The 22,725-nt window shown below is 33.6% G+C and overlaps 2 protein-coding genes, 1 long non-coding RNA gene and 1 other non-coding gene across 4 annotated transcripts in view; 1 reads left to right on the top strand and 3 right to left on the bottom strand.

The window, feature by feature from the left end:
• On the bottom strand, window positions 1-10,988 carry LOC106101555. The gene is made up of 2 exons (XR_001225521.1): window positions 10,700-10,988; window positions 1-138 (listed from the first exon to the last, which is right to left on the bottom strand). It is a non-coding gene; the product is annotated as an uncharacterized LOC106101555 (long non-coding RNA).
• Window positions 10,989-13,679: 2,691 nt separating this feature from the next.
• Window positions 13,680-19,376, bottom strand: LOC106101442. Its single transcript, XM_013280679.1, has 4 exons — window positions 18,772-19,376; window positions 16,763-16,878; window positions 14,435-14,492; window positions 13,680-13,726 (listed from the first exon to the last, which is right to left on the bottom strand). Exons 1-4 carry the CDS (start codon window positions 18,905-18,907, stop codon window positions 13,680-13,682), a joined length of 357 nt encoding a protein of 118 aa, XP_013136133.1. The 5' UTR covers window positions 18,908-19,376.
• A 219-nt stretch (window positions 19,377-19,595) lies between these two features.
• Trnaq-uug lies at window positions 19,596-19,667 on the bottom strand. Its single transcript has one exon. It is a non-coding gene; the product is annotated as a tRNA-Gln (tRNA).
• A 615-nt stretch (window positions 19,668-20,282) lies between these two features.
• Window positions 20,283-22,725, top strand: part of LOC106101441 (mitogen-activated protein kinase kinase kinase 11-like) — a 40,482-nt gene continuing 38,039 nt past the window's right edge. The window contains exon 1 of the mRNA XM_013280678.1: window positions 20,283-21,304. Within this exon, the coding sequence (XP_013136132.1) occupies window positions 20,608-21,304 (697 nt within the window). The 5' untranslated portion in view covers window positions 20,283-20,607. The remainder of the gene's footprint in view (window positions 21,305-22,725) is intronic.

Below are 22,725 nucleotides of genomic sequence, written 5' to 3'. Positions count from 1 at the left end.
TTACTTCAAGAGATAGTTTGGACATATCAACAGGGGTGATCCGCTTGAGGGCCGATAGTCGCTGCAGCCGCTGGCGGGCGCGCTCCTCCACCGCGATGAGGAACGCATCTTGCACGATGTTGTGGCCGATGTCCGACACTGTAACGTAAAATAAACATATCAAGAACATTCTAGAAGTATAAATGATTTCAGAAGACGAATACTAAAACTACATTTTGTGTGTAACGTCATAAATGATAACGTCAAGCTTAACTGAAAATTCCATTGAAATTATGACGCCTATCATATTGTAAGCAACGCATATAAGTATATGTTAAGATTTGTTTTAGTATTCGGTCGTTAAACCGACGGACATACTAAAAAGAACTTCATTAAATTAACTTGAACTAACTAGTTATTAAATTTCCGTCAAATGGAATACTCCATAGTGTAACATGTAACAGCAGGAACGCTCGTCTATTTCGCATTACATAACCAACGCTAGTTCAATTACATTCATATTCAACAAGCATCCCAACATTCCTCCAGTCCTACAGTCAACAACGCAGTACGTCACACCCTTCAGTAACACTGCACTCGACTATTGTCCTTAATCTAAGGTAGTGTCGTCTATAATTGGTTGCGAGATTCAATTAACTGTGAACATGCTACGTTGCCTAGTGTACCGTGACGCCCTCTCAATGAATACGGATTCATAAGAGCACGTACACACGGGCGTTGCGATTTGCAGCTAATGTATTGTAATATGGCCAACAATCAAATCATTTACTATTTATTTTGTAAGCTTACCATTGCACCATAGGCTACCAAAGTAGGTTAGTATTTGTTCAACCCGGTTCAACTAATAATTTTAAAATTTAATCTACATTTCTGTTTTAAACATTACTAGCTGTTCCCGTGAGGCTTCACCCGCATAAAATTATAAAAACTCTATTTTATTGTTTACATTTTTTAATTATCAATTACAAATGTCAAAATGACATGACATAATGACAACCTTGCTTCCTTGATGTTGGCAGCAACTTATGGTCTCTTTCCCACATTAGGGTTTTTATCCAAAATATTTACTCCCTAAGTTTAATGGCGTTAAAATATATAGTCTAAAGCGTGATGCAAGTGTAGGGCTTTTAATTAAAAAAAGAAATATTCAAAAATATGTTGTAATTGCTAACATCTTAGGCAACAAAGAAGTGTGTGTTTACGCTTTATTATAATAGTATAAATAATGATTTGCATGTAATATTTTCAGTGTCTGTTGCAATCTAAGGTAAATTCCGTAAGCTTTATGATTTAACACTTCCTTTTTTATTATTCCTAGTTAAGTTCCGAATCTAGCAGTCACGATGTGATATTTATTTATTTACTGTATGCAAAATAAGATTCCTAATTGACATAAATGGTTTGTAACTGTTAATAACCGCATGAATCGGTCTCCAGTATGGACGTACCCTAACTTGGACACCGGCGGAATAATAATTTTGAACCCGATTCACAATTGCGCATCATGCGATGTTGCCAGTACCTTTATATGTTATCAAGATCACAGAAAAAAACAATTAAAACAATTTGCAAAATCTCATTCAAATTATAAAGAGATTCACATCAAATATGTATCTTAAATACCTAATCTCGGTACATGTTTTAAAATTTATTTATGAAATGCTTTCCCAATCAAGATTTACCATAATTCTGGTAAAACAGAGACTTTGTTAGTACAAAAATAGACTTTTTCAAGCTGTATCGTTGTTCCAACAAGCAGTACAGAATCGATAGCCCACTCAACAACCATTGTACTCAATCTGAAAGGAGCCTCCGATACTGCAAGTGATCGTGCATAAGATGTCTTTGTTCAACACAATTAAAAACGAAAAGTGGTACAATTAAAATCTCAAAACGAGATGTTGTTACCTCTTAACGTGGGCTTCCTAGTGCCACAAATTCCACAGTACAGGAAGTTAATTTCCAACCCATTTTAAGGAAATTCTCTTTGACTGTAAAATCCTGTTTATTTTATGAAAATAAAGGAGTGTTTTAGGTGTTTCGGATTAATAAAATAAATATAACAGGAGTGGGATATTTCTTTCATTATGTAACATTTAGAGCATGCTAAAAATTGATACAATATTTTTTTTTATTCATAATAAAAACTCGAAAGTACTGGCAGGACATGATTATCACCGCAGCGGTTTGTTGCAATATTTTGGAGTATCTTATTGCTTAAAGAATAACGACCAGTTTCGTATATCATAGTTTGTTTTGTAATTAATGTTTGCATAACAATAGTGTTATATGACAGAACTATTATTTAAATTCAGTTAATAACTAGTTACTGTTAAAAGCCGGTTATAGCAGTTATTTAGGTAGCAGTTGGCGGTTGCCAAACTTGCCACCGATATTACGATATTACAAATAAACATTTTGCACTATAATGTAAAAAGGTAGCTTATCTATACTTCTATATCTATACTATTATACTAAAAAGAAAACACACACTTCTATGTTGCCTAAGATGACAGCAATTACAGCATATTTTTGAATTATTCTTTTTTTATTAAAAAGCCCTACACTTACGTCAGGCTTTAGGCTATATATTTTCACGCCATTAAACTTAGGAGGTAATTATTTTGGATAAACACCCTAATGTGGAAAAGAGACCATAAGTTGCTGTCAACATCAAGAAGGAAAGATTGCTAAGGTTTGTCATGTCATTTTGACATTTGCTATTGATAATTTGACAAATGTAAACAATAAAATAATGTTTTTTATAATTTTACGCGGATGAAGCCGCAAGGGAACAGCTAGTTTAAATGTAAATTGACATACATTACATATGAATTCACGCTTTCAAAGGTTTTCTAATGTGTTTGTCTTACGCTCCCAAAACTCTGTTCAACGGGAAAATCAACACGAGGTAAAGTAAGTTTTACGTACAAACTTACGTTCCTCAAACTCTCGTAGTTACAACTGCTGACTGTTCATGTAATCAATTCTGTGCGATATTATCCGTTTTTTCGTTAAAAACTATTAACAAAGAGCGTATTTTAAACTCAACTATCTATTTTTAAGTACTAAAAATGATCCTAGTTAAGAGATATAGGCGATTTAAAAGAATACTGCATCAAAATCGAAAATATACTCTAAAAACAATAACATAGAACATTAATTTATTTGATAACTGATTGCTAATATTGATACCACTAGGTTAAAAATCAGAAAGTAATCAAGAACATTTAGTCAAAAGGAAACAACACCTTCTTTATTTGAAATAAAGTTCAAAATCAAATACTAGTCTAGCGTATGTTGGTCAGTTAGTCCGAACGACTTGAAACCCGTTCTAGACATTCCTCTACAAATATAAACAACGGTACACAAAGTGAACATCTCGGTGGCAAAAACAAGTGCAAGTAAAGCGTTAAAACTGTGCATGTGCGAATTCAAATGTGAACGTAATTCTCGTCCCCAATACAGAGCCGGCGTTGAATTAAGCCCGGTTGGACGACCGCCCAGGGCTGGACTGAAAGGGGCGACACCGGTCTGCGAATAAGTCTCACAAATCTCAAAGCGCTAAGTAGCATTAAGAACTGCTTCAATTCATTCAACAAATAGTATACGGCAGTAACAAAAAATAAATTATCAACTTGTTCCTATTTATTTCGGTATTAATGCAAGATATATTATTTATAGGGATTTTATCGACATTATTTTTTTTTACTCAGTTTAATACCAAGTGATTAATAGAGGTCTTATATTGATTTCTTCAAAAAAACCTAACAGTTATTAATAACATGAACCAACGAACAAACAATTTGTACAGTAAAGCATACAAATTAATAATTTCAAATTGAAAACGAAACAGATTAAAAAATTATATATCTGCCTACAAATCTATTTGCGTTGCAACACTAGTTGTAGGGCAACGACCAATTTGCCCACGCATCGCCGCGTCTAGACTTGACCACAGACATGCGGCACTAGCGCCAAAGTTAAACACAACGTTATATCGCTATTTCTGGCTGCTATTATGCTATTTTAATAAGAGTTAAATACATCCATCTAAAATGGAGCAAAGCTGTTCTTGTTGTGCATTATATTTTTAAATGTCAATGCCATTTGCAGATAAAGTTAAATGAGAATACTACTAATAACTAGTAATAATAATTTTAATCCCTTTCCGTTTCCAGTATTTTCCTAAGAGGAAAGGATGGGAAGGAAAAGTGGATTTAATGGTGAAGCAGACGCATAGGACGGGAAAATGTTCTCTTTATGTGCGTCTCGTCCGTCAACAATGAAGGGTAGGGAACTCATTTTCAATTGCAGATGTTTATGGGCAGCGGTCGCTTTCCATTTCGGTGGATTCAGGTGGCCGCTTTCTCGTTTGCCACCTTATGGATAAAATAAAACATTTTTTATAATTTAGACGAAAAATCGATTTAAATATAATGTAATTAGTTAATTTATTATCAGTTAAAATCTAGTATTTTACCAAGACGTATGTATTATTGTGTTCTTCGATATATTACTAATAAGCAGTAGTTACAGGTTAACGGGAAAACGACGTGACTAAAGACAACGTACCGAGACCACATCACACCGTTACGAACCCCAATCGGGTAATAGCAACGAAGTAACGACCCGTGCCGAGGCTTCTGAAGGAGCCCTTGAGCATAGTTACTCATAAACGAGGTTTCGGCTGAACACCTTCGGCTCTCGCCCACCTCTGAAATCTCTCTCAAATGCCTCTTCAAGGCAAACAGTGGAGATTCAGTCACAAAAAAGCCGTTACGAACAAACGTACCTCACAAATCTTACGTATCTTGAGTTTGACTCTATTAAAACGTTGTTCAAACTAACATTAAGAAATCGCCAAGTAATAAATAAGTGGTAACTTCAGATACCTAGCACTAGATTCATTAGTGTTAGGTTGAACTAAGTTTCAATGGAATAAAAAGTTACGGAGTTCGGAAACGCATATCATGAAGATATCGAACCAATAACACTTATTGTTAAAAATAACCGGGAAACCGGCCATATATGTATAATGTTAATATATGTATAATGCTTTGGAGAAAATACGAATTTAATCTCCAGGAGGTCAAATTTTAATGACACGAACATATACGCTTGCTTTCAGTCGTTCAGACTGACACTGCGTAAACCCTCATCTTAGAAAATGATACAAAGCTTTCTTAAAGTCTGAGATTAAATTAAGATCTAAATACCAATTGAAGCAAGAAGGACGTTAGTTATGAATGTGATACAATGGTAGAGGTAGACCTAGAAAGAGATGGATTGCGTGAAAGGTGACATGATCAAGAACGGTGTGACTGAGATGACGGATGTTAGTTATTCGAAGGAAACCCTACGGGAATAGGATAAAGTAGAGATGAATGAATCAATTGAAGAATAAAATAATGATGGTAATAAACGTGCGATTAATTTTCTTGTCATGGGCGTTGGCGTGGGCGCTATTATCCTTGTAAAAGAAATCTCTACTATATGCGTGGGTTTGCAATTATTAAACTATTGAATCGTGTATTATAATTTTATTACGATCAAATTTCTTAAATACATATTTTCCGTTATTTTTTGTTGAATATTTGCATGTGTAATAAGAAAATGTTGTATGAACTTTAGAGATTCCATTTGATATTGAAGTCAGTTACGAAAGGGTAAACGGTCAATTTGTAGAGCACATCAGCGTGTTATCTCCCATTTTAAGATATGCCCACATCAGTACAGCACAATGCGTATATTTGCATAAAAAATAACAAGAAAAATGATTTAAAAACTCTGATGCAAAGAACAAGGAATAATTATAGAAATGTAAATGTTTAGACACAAACATTATTTTCATTTCTACATTCGCATTAATACAGACAGAATGGTGAACTGAAATTAATATTCTAACGATAATCAGAATAACCTCAACATTCGATCAGGCTGTCACGAGGTTGTAAGTCTTCAGTTTTGTAGGCATAGAAACGAAACCTTAAAACGACGCGCACGTGTTCTTTAACTAGGGTTAAACGTAGTCTTCCACTGCGAAATACTTGCACAGCATACTACTCGTATATATATTACGAATGGATGAATGTTTGTTAGAGTTTGTAGCCTAAACAGCTCAACGAATCTCGAATAAATTTGATATATATGTAGAGGATAGTCGGGAAAAACACATAGGCTACACACTTTTATTTTTTTTAATCCCACGCGGACGAAGTCGCGGGCGAAAGCTATATACACATTTTGTGTAGAAAAAATAAACTCGATAAGGAAAATTTCGCTGAACGATAATTCCATTACCATGAAACCTTCATATCATCGTCAGAAATACTTCGTATCCATTCAACGTCACTGCAAAGTACAATCATATGGACAAGTGCCAAGAAACTTAGCTAAAGTATATTGCCGTGGAAAAGCGAAACTTACAAAATCATATTCAGAAATAACTCTATCACAAAAACGCTAAAGAAGAAAGAACGCAACTAGCGCCATCTATTCAAACTTAAAATTTTCTCCACTACCAAGCAGTGATGAGGTTGCGAATGACGCATTAACAAATGTTATGTCTGTCTGTACTGTACTCATTTAATTGACAGGCGTGTTTATATTTACATTTCATACAATAGTTTGTTGACCAGTTAAAACATTGTTCAACCATGATTTAAACAAACAAAACATTTGTCTAAATAAATATGTGACAAATTAGTTTGTTCTATTTTATATCAGTGATATAGACGGACAATCTACTTTACCCGGTGAGTAGTCAAACCCATTTTCAGTTAGAACGCTCCCACACTCTTGTATAAACTATCGGACAACTGTTTTGCGATTGTCGATGTTTAGTTGCACAACTAAAAATCGAGTAGTGTGCGCACCTCCATATAAGCATGAGAATCAAAGCGAGACTACAGTTGTGCGATAGTTTAGTTTCAGGTGTCATCAACACAAAACCATTATCAAACGTCATTTAACCATAGACATGTTATTTATTTGGATGTATAGTGGAAACAGACTGGTATGAGCGTCGGTGGCTCAGTGGTTTGAACACTTGACTTTTGTAATCTACAGGTCTTGGGTTCGAATCGATTTTTCGAATTTTTATATGTACATAATTTACCCGACGTTCTTACGGTGAAGGAAAACATCGTGATGCACATATCGGCGAAGAAATTCAAAGATATGTGTGAAGTCCACTAACCCGCACTTGGCCAGCGTGGTTGACTATGACCTGGTCACCCATTATTAGGGTAGGCTCCGAGCCCCTCGGTGGGGACGTATAGTGAGCTGGTGATGATGATAATGATGATAGTGGAAACTGACCTTAAGTCGTTCAGTAAGAAATACACTTCATAGCAATATTAAAGAAAACATAAAAAAATTATTTCAACACTTATAACAAGATAATAAAATACAGTACTAATAAAGACAACAATTCTCAAAGGACCTAGTTCGTAATATTCAGTACGACTTAAGACATTCTTAAACAATGTAATACTTGATTCTTATGGACTGTCTCAGCTGGTTGTTGAGTCATTATACAAAGCGTAAAGCATTATGCAACTTAGAAATATGTCTATAGTAAACTAAGATACATCCATTTCTTACTAGCTTTGAAGTTATACTCGGAGGAAATTGACAATTTTCATGAGCAAAGAAAACTAAAGAACTTAACGTGGTTTTTAACAGTAAAAATTATTTGTCATATTTCTATTATTTCAGAGAAAACTAGCTTTTAATTGTGTCTTCGTCCGTACGGAAATAATAAAAAAAAATAAAGTACAAATTATTGACAAGAAACATCCATCATAAGTTTCACATTATTAGTATGATGTATATATAACTAGCTGTTGCTCACGACTTCGTCCATGTGAAATTAAAAAATATAGCTTATGTTATTCACAGATAAATTACCTTTCTAACGGTGAAAGAATGTTTGAAATCGGCCAAGTAGTTTTTGAGTTTTTTTAACACATACAAAAATAAAAATCTTTGAATGAATAAAGAATGTGATAGTTTAAATGTTTTTGTGTAATTATTTTCGCAATTGAAACTAATTAAGTTGAACTCAAAACTAAGTTATAGTTTTTTTTAAATTAAATAGAAAAAATTAAAACAGTCCTATTCGATAACATAACCTCAAAATTCAGGACATTACCGTCTTCTATTGTTGAAAGCTATTGCTATCGCGTATTTTCTATGCGAAGGAAAGGGACGGATATAGGCTTTATACGGGTCAAGATTAATGTAAACCCACGTTTATTTTTAATTTACAATGAGTCAAGGATGTCAAGAACATAGTTACTTGTAGGAATATTGCAATGATAATTATAATTGTGTTTGAAACTAAGAATTTTGTAATAACTTTCACCTTGGCTGATATTTCATTGTCTTTCCACAAGTCTTATCGAAGCCAACGAAGGTTTTGTATCTTATTCTTTACTATCATTTATGTTGAGAACATTTTATTACGTAATACGTTAACTTTAGTCGTTTTTATTACTTTTTACATGCTAGTTGTCACGACATTTATCAAGTACTAGTTGTTTGCGACTACGTCCGAGAAATTAGAAAATCGTAAAAATATAGCCTATGTTACTCACTGATAACGTAGCTTTTTAATGGTGAAAGAATTTTTAAGATCGACCCAAATGTTTTTGAGTTATTTAAATACATACAGATATCCAAAAATACAAATCTTTCCTCTTTGTTCATCATCTCCCCCGCCTTATCCTAATCCCGTAGGGTGGGCGCACCGGGTTTTCGTCCTCCAAAGCATTCTATCATCCGTCATCTCAGTCATCTCAGTCATCACTCCCTTCATGATCATGTCACCTTTCACGCAATCCATCCATCTCTTTCTATGTTTTCTAAATCTTTCCTCTTTGTTATATTAGTATAATAATTTTCTTACAACATTTCTGTCGTCATTTAAATTGAATTCAAAAATGCGTATCGTATATAATATCGAATGCTTTTAAAAAATCTCTATTATAAAAGTAAGTTTACACTGCGACAGCAAATGTACAAATAATTAAAAAAAATCCAATGACTTTTTCTACTGGATTAATATTAACCTTTTGCCATAATATACTTTGTTATATTCTTACGTATATAATGTTATGGTTTACATTTATTATCATAACTAGAAACGAACAATGTTTAAGTAACGTTTAGTATAGTTTTTAAAAACAAAAACTGAAATTACGATGTCATCTATACTATAATAAAGCGTAAACACACGTGTTATGTGCCAGCAATTAAAGTACAGTTTCTAAATAATCCTTTTATTAATAAAAACCACTACACTCTTGACACGCTTTAGGTTATTTTCACGCTTTAAACTTAGGGCCTGTCCTATCACTGGCTGATACAGGCTCGAATAGCTTAAAAGTGACGTCACTGTCATATACGTACCAAACTTCGATACTTCCATCACGTATTTTATACGTTAAATTGTTATCTGACAATTTACAAGAATTATGGGACAGGCATTTAGAGTGAGTTAATTTGAAAAAATCTGTGCGAGAAAGGGACAAAAACGAGCAAATGTAATAGAGCAGGGTTGCTATGATTACTACTCAGCTAATGACGAGCGTTCGTTCTCATTTTAGCATTTATATTTTTTTGTTTGTTTCTATTAACAATAAAATAAAAAAAAATTAATGTCATGCAAACACAACCGTAAAGGAATAGATAGTGAATGACTTAAAATACATAAGGAATGTGTACCCGTATTTAATCGTCGCATTTATTTTATTTTACAACTGAATAAACCAATGTCATATATTTAACATGTAAATTATTATCTTTGATTGGGTATTTGTTACGAAATACGTTATTCATTTGTTTTCCGCTAAAAGTAACCGTGACTTCACTAATGAAACTTGCACAAAAATATTATTATCCCTTTTTAATTCGTTGATAAACGTGAAACAATTATATTTTTGTGTTTTGACGGAAAATGTCAACATTTTTTTTAATGATATAAACCTAATTTTTGCAACATCTATACTATTATAATAAAGCGTAAACACACTTCTTTGTTGCCTAAGAACAATCACATTTTGAATATTATTTGAATTTCGAATAACACTTTTTATAAAAAAAAGTGTAGGGTACACTTACGTCACGCTTTAGGCTGTATATTTTCACGCCGTTAAACTTAGGGGTAAATATTTTGGATAAAAAAGTTGTTGCCAACATCAAGGAAGCAAGGTTGCATGGTTGACATCATGTCATGTCATTTTGACATTTACAATTGATAATTTGACAAATGTGAACAATGAAATGATTTTTTTGATTTTATGCGGATGAAGTCGCATGGGAACAGCTAGTTAGTAATAAATGAATTTTCAATCTGTTTTACAACATTTATTTAATAACGTAAATGTTTTATTAATTTAATTTTTAGTATTGTCTTGATAATAATAATCATTTTGTTAGATATTCATCAAGAGAATATGTAAAGTGAACTCGACATCAGTTGTTGCTGCGAAGGCATATTGTGGCTGAGCTGAGGCCAGTTCTCTGTAACATACGAACCGGTATTTTCACGACGTGTTTGTGTCTCGTTGGATACTTTATTGTTAAAACATTCTGAACCGTTCGAATCGACTTATATATAACCCATTATAATATATTTCTAATTAGAATCAAATAAGAATTATTAATTTAATTGCATACGAATATGACTCACCCAAATTGATAACGGTATTAACTGGCAACTTTAAAAACACAACAAACACTTTAGTCCTATAAATCCAGGAGGAAAGCCCCGAAGGCAGAGTTGGTGCAAGTTCAGTCACCCCGTACGACCGGACACACAGTACAGTGTCACACTGTGTCACATTGTATCACACCGGACTTGCACTCGATATTGTTCAAACAATGATTTGGTGAGCCAAAACATGGGTAATTGTTGTTTAATAATATTCCACCGACTTGCAAACGCACCAGCGACGACGAGGCGATCGGTGACTCGACAACCAGTTTTCTATCTCGCTCGCACGGGAGTTTTATTAGTGTTGCTATATTTATTGACGCGTTTTCCTTTTATTATTCGTATTAAATGTATTTGAAATGCCATAATTTTATTATTTGTTCTTAATCGCTATTTATTTTACAATTTGTTTACATTTTAATGATTTTATTTGCAGTTAACTTGTTAGTTTTACTGTCTTTTTATAAAAATAAATAAAATATAGTGTTAGGTTTTCCTCTCTTCTACTAAATTAGTTTTTATTTATGATTTTTTTTTTTAATTTCTTTCGTAATTTGTGTTTCAGTACATAAAAAGGAAATACTTTATTATTTAAAAATAAGAATATCATTGCGTTTCAATATATGCAGGTAATTTAAATTTCCATTCTTTGTTGGAAAATATCAACAGATGGCAGCACTATAACAATAACCTCAAAGGCTGTGTCCGAGCGAAAACAAGCGGGTACGCACAATTACACGAAAGTGATTCACTGGCTCTACCTTCAACTACGACAACGTTCCAAATATAACATTGCTCAACACAATTAGAACTTTGTCAAACTACATTTGTTATACTTTTGACATAGTTATGCTATATTTATTAAGACCATAACTAGATTTTTATGTTTTATTACTTATATCTTTATTAGGTAAATTAATATAGTTGTAGACGCAAACTATTTGCACTAAACTCTAAATTAGCTGCTAAAGATTTTATTTAAAAACTTGTACCCGAACTGGAGAGGTCTTTTTTTTGACAGTACACTAAAAAGCTTTTCTTGAAATTGAATCGGAAAAAATATTTTTTAAAAGATAGCAGTTTATTTGTAAATGTTTTGAATTTTTTATTCGTATTTGGAAATTAGTGTTTATGAGGAATTTATGCCTTCAGAGACCTACAGATTTGAAATTTTATTATTTATGTCTTCTTCGTTATGTTTTAGACCATTACATTATATTTAAGTCTTGTAAATATTTGACTAGTTATTTTATATTTTACTCACTTTACGTGACTAACTAAACATTTGAACTCTATAGTGAAATCGTATGTGTGGACACAAAACTAAGTCCATATAGTTTAACTGTCGAGTAAAATGTTTCCTATACACATAAGTTTTGACTGTACAGTCTGACTGTTCAATTAAAATTGCACAGTTGATCTAATTGTGTGTTTTAAAATAAAGTTTCTGGTTTCGTTGTGCGTCGCATTCATCCACTTCTGTTAAATTGGACAGACAAACGGGTTACGTTACAAAAATTTAATTTCCCCATTCCAAAGTGCACAAAGAATTTGTGCTGAAATTTTTCAGCTTTTCAGCAAGGGTTTGTACAATATCACTGAGGATTTCGATTTACTTTCCCCGGCTCGTGACTGAGATCTTGAGAGCTGGTTTTTTAACGAATTATCTCAATAAAGTTACATTCAACATTTTACTACGGCTGTATTTAATTTATCAAAAGGAAAAAGACGATTTTTATAAAATGAAAATCCCAAAGGACAGAAATTAAAGAAACAAACGTAACATCATTTTAATAATTTATTTATGTCTCTTGTCTCGCAAAATTATGTAAGACTAGCTTTCGCCCGCGACTTTGTCAGCGTGATATTAAAAAATAGAAATGTAGCCTATGTTAACTTATAACGTAGCTTTTTAATGGTGTAAGAATTTTTGAAATTGGCCCAGTAGTTTTGAGCTTATTCATTACAATCAAACAAACAAAGTTTTCTCTTTATAATATTAGTATAGACAAAGGAAATGTAACTATGTAAAGCATTCTGAAACGAATGTTAACTCTTTGCTGTGTCTCTTATATGAAAGACATCAAAATGTTAATGCAATTAGGTGTTTAAACTTTGCCTTATCATTTGAGGCGCTGTTACATATTTAAAATAGCGTTTCAGTATTCAACTGCAAGGCTGATTATACGCCGTACTTACCGTACGAGTACGAGATCCATGACTTATTATATTTAAATATATTAGTTATGTTTTTTTAATCTTTATGAATAACTAGCTGTTGCTCGGGACTTCGTCCAGGTGCTAATAGAAAACATACGAACTATATAAACAACAATAAGCTACGCATCTCTCGGTAACAGGACATTTCTCGGGGATGAACTTTATCCCATGTGTACTCCAGACTTTGTTTTATATCTGTGCCACATTTTAATAACATATGTTGAAACGTTGCAGAATGATCGAGAAATCATTAAAAAAATAAATTAATTAATCCCACGGGAACCGTTACTATTCCCGGCATAAAAAATAGCCTATGTGTTCTTCCAGACTATTCACTACATCTATGCCAAATTTCATCGAGATCCGTTCAGCAGTTTAGGCTACAAACTCTTAACAAACATCCATCCATCTAAACTTTCGCATTTATAATATTAGTATGATGGCTGTAAATTTTGACTAGTTCTTGTCTTATAATCGCTTTTAAGGTAATCTTCGATTTAAGGTTAGGTAAGATTATTACGAGGCCTTCAAGTGACTCTTTCAGTATGTAAAAACTTTAAATTGCAAGTAATTACTATGGATTAAAACATCTAAATCACTAACACAATATCTACACTTTTTATTTAACCTTCGATTTCAATTTAAACTCAATATAGTTTTTCACTAAATTTCGGCATCGTACAAGAAAAATAATATGAAACAGCAATCTTACAACTTTAGCGACCTTAATATTGAATCAGAAAGTGGAGCAAACTGTACGAAGCGATTGTAAAATTTTCACACCTGGAAAATTTAATATTAAGGAAGTAAAATGCTTTTAGGCGAATTTTCCCTTTTATATAAAACATAGTTTCAAGAATAGTTATTAAAAATAAAACTGCAAAGTATCTACATAAAATCTGCTTTTATACTCTGAGTGCTGTTTGGTGCCGGATGCCTAATTTTAGTCAGTTTTCCTTTCCACCCTTTTCTTAAGAGAAGAAAATGTGAAGGAAAAGTGGATTTGACGGTGGAGAAGACGCATAGGAAGGGGAAATGTCCACTTTATGTGCGTCTCCTCCGTCAATTAAGGGTAGGCAACGCATCTGCGATTGTGGATGTTTATGAGCAGCGGTCATTTTCCATTTCGGTGGATTCAGGTGGCCACTTGCTCGTTTGACACCTTGTATTATAAAAAAGTGTACATTACGTATTCTTTTTATTTTCAATTTATTTACCCTCTAAGTTTAATTGCGTGAAAATATATAGCCTAAAGTGTGTCCTAAGTATAGGGCTTCTTATTAAAAAGAAAGTTATTCAAAAATATTCTGATTGCTGACATCGTATGTTACGTAGAAGTGTGTGATTATATTAGTATGGAAAATGCAGACATACAGAGCTTGTCCGTGGACCATCACAATTACCAACCTAATACTTCGACATAATCATCACATATCGATATAACATTTAATACATCCACTAATATAAGAAAGAGAGGATATATACACTTACATAGTTTTGTCTCGCTCCTTCTTTTCACTCTTAATTTGATCACACACGATGATATACACTGAAACAAAAACAAATATTTGTAATGTTTTAGTTAATACCCTTTGAATGTAACGGCTGAATACTCAAACGACATTTCAATATGTAACAATTTCTTAACAATAACCAAATTCCATTAACATTATGACGTTTATCAGTGAGTCACATTTAGGAAGCAAAGATTCGTTCCAGTATTCAGCAGTAAGATACTAGATATTTTGAATAGCTTATCTAAATACTTAGCTATCTATTTGTAACGTATTACACTATAGATTAATAAAATTTTCAGTGGCAACATCTTAAAGAGAAACTTTTTTATTTTTAGTTAAACCTTCCGACTTGTTAATTAATTTCGAAGTTCATCGCAAAAGTGGAATAAACTTGGAACAGCATAGTACATAAAACAAAGCTTTGTGTTAAGATTAACTACTTAGAATGACTATTCATTTTATGTGATTTATCTTGTTTAAAATACTAATTTTAGGACCTGTCCCATCACTGTCAGATAAGGGAACAAAATCCGATATTTCCATCACATACTCGTATTTTATACGCTGAATTGTTTTCAGACAATTTACAATTTGGCCTTAGTCTCTTTTCGTATTTTCCCTTCACATCCTTCTCTTATAAGGAAAGGATGGGAAGGGAAATTAAATTTGATGGTGGAGGAGACGCGTAGTGAAAATATCTTCTTCATGATCGTTTCCCTTATAATATAAAAGGTGCTGCGTCATTAGAAATCCACGCTAATACAGACAAACGTATCCCACAATAACAATTAAAACAGAAACTTCAATGCACTTGCGCATTTAGTTCGGGTTTGTTCTGTAAACTGGGATCATTCGGTCGCAAGAACAAAACAAATTCCGGACGAACTAATTTGGACTTGCTCCAGCTGTCCGGAACATCGCCGGTACAAATTGTTGAACCGGAATGTTCCTACATTCTCATATATGGAAACAACAATTGCAATGAAGCTAATAAAATTATTAATTAAAGATTTATGTACAATTATTCTTTAAAAATAAATCTTTGTTAAGGGTAGGCATATTTATCAATTGTCAATCAGAAATACCACAAGAAAGGAGGAAGAAAACATCGTGATGCAACCTGCACATCTGCGAAGAAAAAATATGAAATCGTCGCGCACTAAGCCTGGGATTGCTATGGTTTAGTCACCTTACATTTTCTCTAGCCTCTCAGTGGGGACGTATAGGGAGCTGAAGATGATGATCAGGTAATATCCACAATGTTTGAGGACCGCATATACCTCGAATGAGTCACTAGATAAGAAACAAAGGTCCAATTTTTGTGACGATAAGATAGTTCCGACAAGGCGACTAATCGCGCGCACACCTTTGACTATCGCAGAACTGTTTAGCCTCTCTTTGATTCGTGTGATTTTATATGAAGGTGCGCACACTACTAGAATCAGTTGTGCAACTAAACAGTTGAATCTGCTGCGAAACAATCGACAATCGTACTAGTTTTGCGACAGTTTAGACGAAACAAGATGTAATTATAAAACATGCTAGATATAGTTAACAGCTAATATTCTGATAGCTACATATCTTGATTCTCGTCGTGTTGTGAGCGATGGACAATGCCGATTGTCCGCGCTATTGTATGTGAGTTTATTTAGAAACTATTAATGATGTCACTTGCTTGTCAGTACACATGCAAGATCTTAGAGATATAAGGTAAAAAGGGAATATTTATGTTTTAAGAAAAAAAGTAACTAACTTATTAGAATTGTTAATAAAATGAAAACATTTAACTTTAATACCTAATTAAATTACAAAGGCTTATTTAAAAAAATCAGCCTGACTAGTTTATTGTGTTTATTTTATGACCAAGTTTAATCAAAATTATGATTAACATGAAACCAAGAGGTAAATGCAAAATCTACATGCCCCCAATATTACCTCTAAATAATATAAGCTTGTATGTCAGTATATATGTAGACTATAACGCAATCAATAGCCGAGAACAGCATGCATTGTAATTGGCGATATGAATTTTAATTGCCACCTTCTGAGGGAACGCCTGCCATTTCCGATATAGCAATAAAGCATTGGAATATTAATATTTTATAACTGGTATTGTCTAACGTCGACAGCGAATTAAAAAAAAATAATAAGTCTATATATCTTCCAGATTATGTTTTACATCTGTGCTAAATTTCATGAAAATCCGTTTAGTCGTTTTGCAGATAGATTTGAAATTACGAACGGGCCCTACCTTAATAAATAAATAAAATTCAAATTCGAACATTCAATAAAACAGTATTACCTCGTGTATGTGACTTAAAACTTCGGTCCTAGACATATCTTCTAGCCTGGTTTCGTTCACATCCATTATCTCGTCTGCCAGCTCCAGATTGTCCCAGTTCCCAGCAGACGGCGACCCTATAGGACATCAGAACAATTATAAATAAAAACGTAACCTTGACAAATGATCAAAACATTGACAAGAAAACTTGGAAACTCTTAGTTTCTGTGTCTATCAAATTATACGCCAGAACATGTTCTGCTAAAATACACTAAAACATAAAAGTATTCCTTCAACAAAAGTAAAAGTGATTGGATTGTTTCCAAGTAAAATTTGGGAACAATCTCACCAGTTAATGTTCTGCATTACATACAGGTTATGGTAACACCGACCATAGTGATAACATGTCATATTGACACAAACATCGAATCGCGTGTCGAAATTGAAAAATCTGATTAAAACAAATGAAAGCGAATTTTAACTATTATGCTTTATCGATGACTAACTTTCACCCGCGACTCCGTCCGCGTGGAATTAAAAAAAAAACAATAGTAAGTAGCTTATGTGTTCTTCCAGACTGTCCTCTACATCTATACCAAATTTCATCGAAATCCGTTTAGCCGTTTAGATTATGAACTCTAACAAACATCCATCCATCTAAACTTTCGCATTTATAATACGAGTAGTAGTATGATTTTGGGTATTTTCTTGCTTTTCGTACATGCTTTTTTTACTATATAAATTAAATATTAAAGTTTTTATTTAACGGAAAATTTTCTTCACTTTGATCAGTCATATTTTAGTAAATTAAAGATTAAGTTTAAGCGGTTAGTTATCCAACGGATCCGTCTTGGATTAGAAAGTCTTGACTAATCGCTTCATTTATAAAATTAACTATAAATATTGAATAACACTAATTTTACGCTAATTTTTAATTTAGTAGTTAGTTCTGGAAAAAAGTATATTGAACCCAAGATACAGGATGTCCGTAAACAATAGTACACGAAGTACTATTTTGATAGAATAGTTAACGATTTACCCGCTTTGGGCGATTACTTTTTTTTTTAAATCAATGTAGAATAAAGAAAATTTCTTATTGATGAAGAATGTTAACTAATTAAGCTTCAATCACCTTTGCTAGCGCATTAACAATTTTTGTATTTCATCTGTTGCTAAAGGGATCTTCACGAGAGCATTTATCATGATATCGTCTCTATCGAAGTGCTTTTAGGTGTTACAAGAATGGGCCAGTCCAACAGGGAACCGTATTCTTATAGAATATTGGCATTTGCTATATATTTAAGGTATTTATGACAGCATTTGTTGAGAGTTGCCATATTCTTACCAAAATACTGTAAACTTATTGAAAATGATAACATACTAGTCTGGGAAACCTTGGTTATTTGTAAAATGTGATTATTCAGCACAACAGTTTAAAAATAGTATAAAACAGTAATAAAACCCGAAAAAGGAAAATGGAAATAAACGTTCTTTACCGTATTTTACATTCATTTGTGTATTTTAGGAAATAAATTTGTGTTTTCAAAATGCAGATTAAAAATTTACTTTGTATGTTCCCGATTATATCAAAACTAGACATTAAAATAAATGTTTTTTTTAAGTAATATAGTAAAGGTTGTATTAGAAACAAAGATTTCCATTTTACGGTTCTAATAATTAACATTTAAAAAATGTACATATTGTACTAATAATTAAAAAAAAATAATCAAATTTGTAACATACTGTATGAAAAGGAATGTTAATGCTTGTAACTAGATCTTATACCGAGACGTGTCATCGATTATCCGATTATAACTATTGTATATTATATTTAAGTCGCTATCATTTACTTTTTAATAGGACTAAAGCTTAAAATATGAGATCTAAGCTTTCTTAATTATAGGCCGATAAGAACCCAAATCTAACGGGTAAATATAAATCGCCTTTTGACCGTAGATAACCTCTAAATCTATCCCAAAACACGTTTTAAAAATGTAGTTAAAATTAAGTTATTGTTAAAGGACACTTACCATACAATTTGACTTTATTATCCTTCGTTTGGACTACAATAATAACATATCCTTCTAAATCAACTGATTTACACTTCACTGTAGTCATTTTATCAATAGTATTTATTTGCGTTGTGGGCGCGTTAAACGAATTCATTTTAAACTTTATAACACTATCACAAAACTGATTTTAAATTTCCTATTAAATAAATTACCACACCGGTATGATTATTAAAATATTTCGTTTCCTCCAGCACCATTTGGGACACGACCTTTTGAATCTTCTATTCGTATTATACATTTTGTTACATACAAACATTTCGTACCCATCCCGAGTATTCCACTGTCATGTAGAGACACGATTGCAAATCATCTTCGATTTAGATTAACAATACTTATTTTTCTTATTTGCCGTAAAACTATCAATGGGAGGCTGATTTCACTATGAACTGTCGCATTTCCACTTCGCGTACGATTTACGTTAGTTTAATCACGTTAGGGTATATTTTCACCGTTGTTTGTACATTATAATTGATATTTTGCTTTATTTTGAGATCGTCTATGGTGATGGTGACGAGTTAGGAGCGCTTATAAGTGTGTTTTTGAGTGTTGCGAGGCCCACGTCCGCGGCGGCTGTACGCCGCGAATGGATACAGCCATCCCACTTTAACGCGATCAATAAAGCTCCCTACAGCATCCCTACAGACTCCGACGTAAAACGTTCTAACTTACATTCACTATTAGTTTTTATTATAAGACTACAGAAATTATATTTCCAATTAATACCAATAATTTTGAAATAAAATAACAAAAAAAAAATAATTTCGACAAAATAGAAATTTTCAAGGTCCCACCGAGATTTGAACTCGGATCGCTGGATTCAAAGTCCAGAGTGCTAACCATTACACCATGGGACCGGCTTTTGTGAAATGTAAATTACACAACAAAATTAAGTGAAAAAAAAGAATGTAGAAAAATAATAGTTTAATTGAATATTTATCATACAAAAACATTTATAAAGCAATTGAGATAATTACTAAGAAAATAAAAATGCAGCATTACGTAGTTTGGTTCAACAATCTCTTTCATATTAAAGTTTGAAAGTAATTATCCAAGTAGAATTGATTTTCGTATCACCACTAAACTCCAGACAGCTACTTTAATTTTAAAATAAACGAGTACTGCTAGATTATAAGATTTTTTGAATATACTCCTGCACATATATACTTTTCATCAATAAACCATATTTTCACCACTAGATGGTACTGCATTATAGTTTGGATAATGTTGCACTATTGCCATCTAGCAGCAGTTATAAAAAAGTGATAAGATTCTAGAGTAAATGTTACTAGCCACAAATAATTCGCAAATAGTCTAGTAAGTTTTTTTTACCAGTATAACATAATTTGCATACCAAAATTGGTAATAATCGTAAAAAAATTAAAAGTTTTATAGTTGCATAATGTGTTATTTCTAAGAAAAATGTAAAATTCCTGTATCAAGTAACATTGGATGACAGTTTGTCACTGACTTCGCTGTGGTATGGTTGTCATTTCGTCCGTCTATCGTCTAACCTGATAGATGAATGGAGAATAATTAACATCACTGCAGCGAAGTCAACGCGTCCTTAACTGCTTCGAAAACGACGTTCAACTACAAGTTAACGACCGAGTAAATTGCTGCCGTTTCGCACTCCGCCACAACACCGCCATGATCGATGTTGGAAACAAAGATGGCGGAATAATACGGTGATCGTAACCAAACGCGTTCAGTAGTTATGTGCTGTGGTGGGCGGAGGCTGCAGCGGTGTCGCGGCGCCTGAGCCAGGGGGAGCGCGATGGCGGCGCGGCCGGGGTGATGCCGCCGCGGCCAGCGGCCGGCCGCGCGGCTATGGCGGCAGAAGAACAACGCCCGCCACTAGCTCTGTTTACCGCCGTCTACGACTACATAGCGCAGGGGGAGGATGAGCTGTCCCTGCGCCGCGGGGAGATCGTCGAGGTGCTGTCCAAGGACGCGACCATCTCGGGCGACGAGGGCTGGTGGACGGGCAAGATCGGCGACCGAGTGGGCATCTTCCCCGCGGTGTACGTGACGGAGGAAGACCCGCTGGCGGTATCCTCGGTGATCGGCGATGTGGACCCGCCACGCGTATCCTTCTCGGAGCTGAAGCTGGAGGAGGTTATCGGCGTAGGCGGCTTCGGCAAAGTATACCGCGGCTACTGGAACCAGGAGGTGGTAGCAGTAAAAGCAGCGCGCCAGGACGCCAACGAAGACATCGAAGTGATCAAAGACAGTGTGCTGCAGGAAGCGAAACTGTTTTGGATGTTGCAGCATGAAAATATAGTGTCGTTGAAAGGTGTTTGTTTGGAGGAGCCTAATTTGTGTTTGGTGATGGAATATGCGCGCGGTGGTCCGCTGAACAGAGTGTTGTCGGGGCGTAAGATCCGGCCCGGCATCTTGGTGGACTGGGCGATACAGGTGGCCCGTGGGATGGCCTACCTACATGTTGATGCACCTATATCTCTTATTCACAGAGACCTCAAGAGCTCTAATGGTGAGTATTATCAATTTTATAAACATTTCATCTTATTAAAATATGTTTTGTTTACCACTGTCTGTGAGAGCAGGTCAATTTTTAATTCTACAACAAACATTATATTTCCCCAGTATTTTAGACTAAAGGTATATTAGTCAATGAAGTGAAACAAAACAATGAATAGTCTCCATTTCCTGCTAAACCTCAAACAGGATAAATACAATGTTATGATTCTTAAAAATCTATTTCAACATTGCCCAGACAGTAAACAGTAACCTTTAATTATTGTTCATAAACTTGTGCTTAAATGTTAAAAAGTTTTGTGACAAACAAAACTGACCTTGTACAAAGTAAAACAGAACAGACCAGCAATAATCAGTCATAACCAATTATTTAGGTTCAAGTAAAAATTGGCAGATAATGTTTAAGAAACACTAATAACTTAATCTACATAATGAAATACTGCCAATAACTATGAAACCAATAGAATAACTATATAAATGTAAAAGTTTAGATGGTTAGATGTCAGTTTGTTACTATGTATCTCCAGAACGGCTAAACGGAGATATAATTCATCACAAATCTAATATATGGAAGAATGCACAGGCTACCATTAATTTTTTTAATTCCAATCAGATAAGGTTTGCATGGAAATAATTGCATCCAGTATTAACATATTTGTAACCAGAGATTGCCAACCTTTATATATCAACATTTAGGAGTCCAACAAACATATGTGAATGTTGGGTACATTTTATAGCTTAGGGATTACTAAAATTTCTTCATAATGTGATAGATACTTACACTTCTGATAGTATAATGAAGTTAGTTGGTAAGGTGCCAGGTTTTCCATTTCTGTTCGAAATATTTTTATTTAGCAGTTTCTTATCTATACTATTATAATGAAGCGTAAACACACATTTCTTTGTTGCCTAAGATGTCAGCAATTACAGCATATTTTAGAATAATTATTCTTTTAATAAAAAGCCCTACACTTTCGTCATGCTTTAGGCTATATATTTTCACGCCATTAAACTTAGAGGGTAAATATTTTGGATAAAAACCCTAATGTGGGAAAGAGACCATAAGTTGCTGCCAACATCAAGGAAGCAAGGCTGTCAAGAATTGTCATATCATGTCACTTTGACATTTGCTATTAATAATTTGACAAATGTAAACAATAAAATAAACTTTTCACAATTTCATGCGGATGAAGCCGCACGGGAACAGCTAGTATTCTTATAATTTCTCAAATAATTTATATGTAGGAAAGGCATTGACATTAAAAAAGGTATATCCCCATTCAATATACCAGATAATATACCCCACTTGTGATTATCAACGGGAAACACTTTGTTGCATTCCAATGATAAGTAAATGATAAATAATTCTGATAAGGTTTTCAATGTTATTATTGTGATGGACGCCTGATTGAAATT

The sequence above is a fragment of the Papilio polytes genome, unplaced genomic scaffold (assembly GCF_000836215.1).
Source record: "Papilio polytes unplaced genomic scaffold, Ppol_1.0 DF823980.1, whole genome shotgun sequence".
Taxonomy (NCBI): Eukaryota; Metazoa; Arthropoda; class Insecta; order Lepidoptera; family Papilionidae; genus Papilio; species Papilio polytes.
Note: the sequence above shows the minus strand (reverse complement) of the source record. Positions and strands in the feature narration are given on the sequence as shown.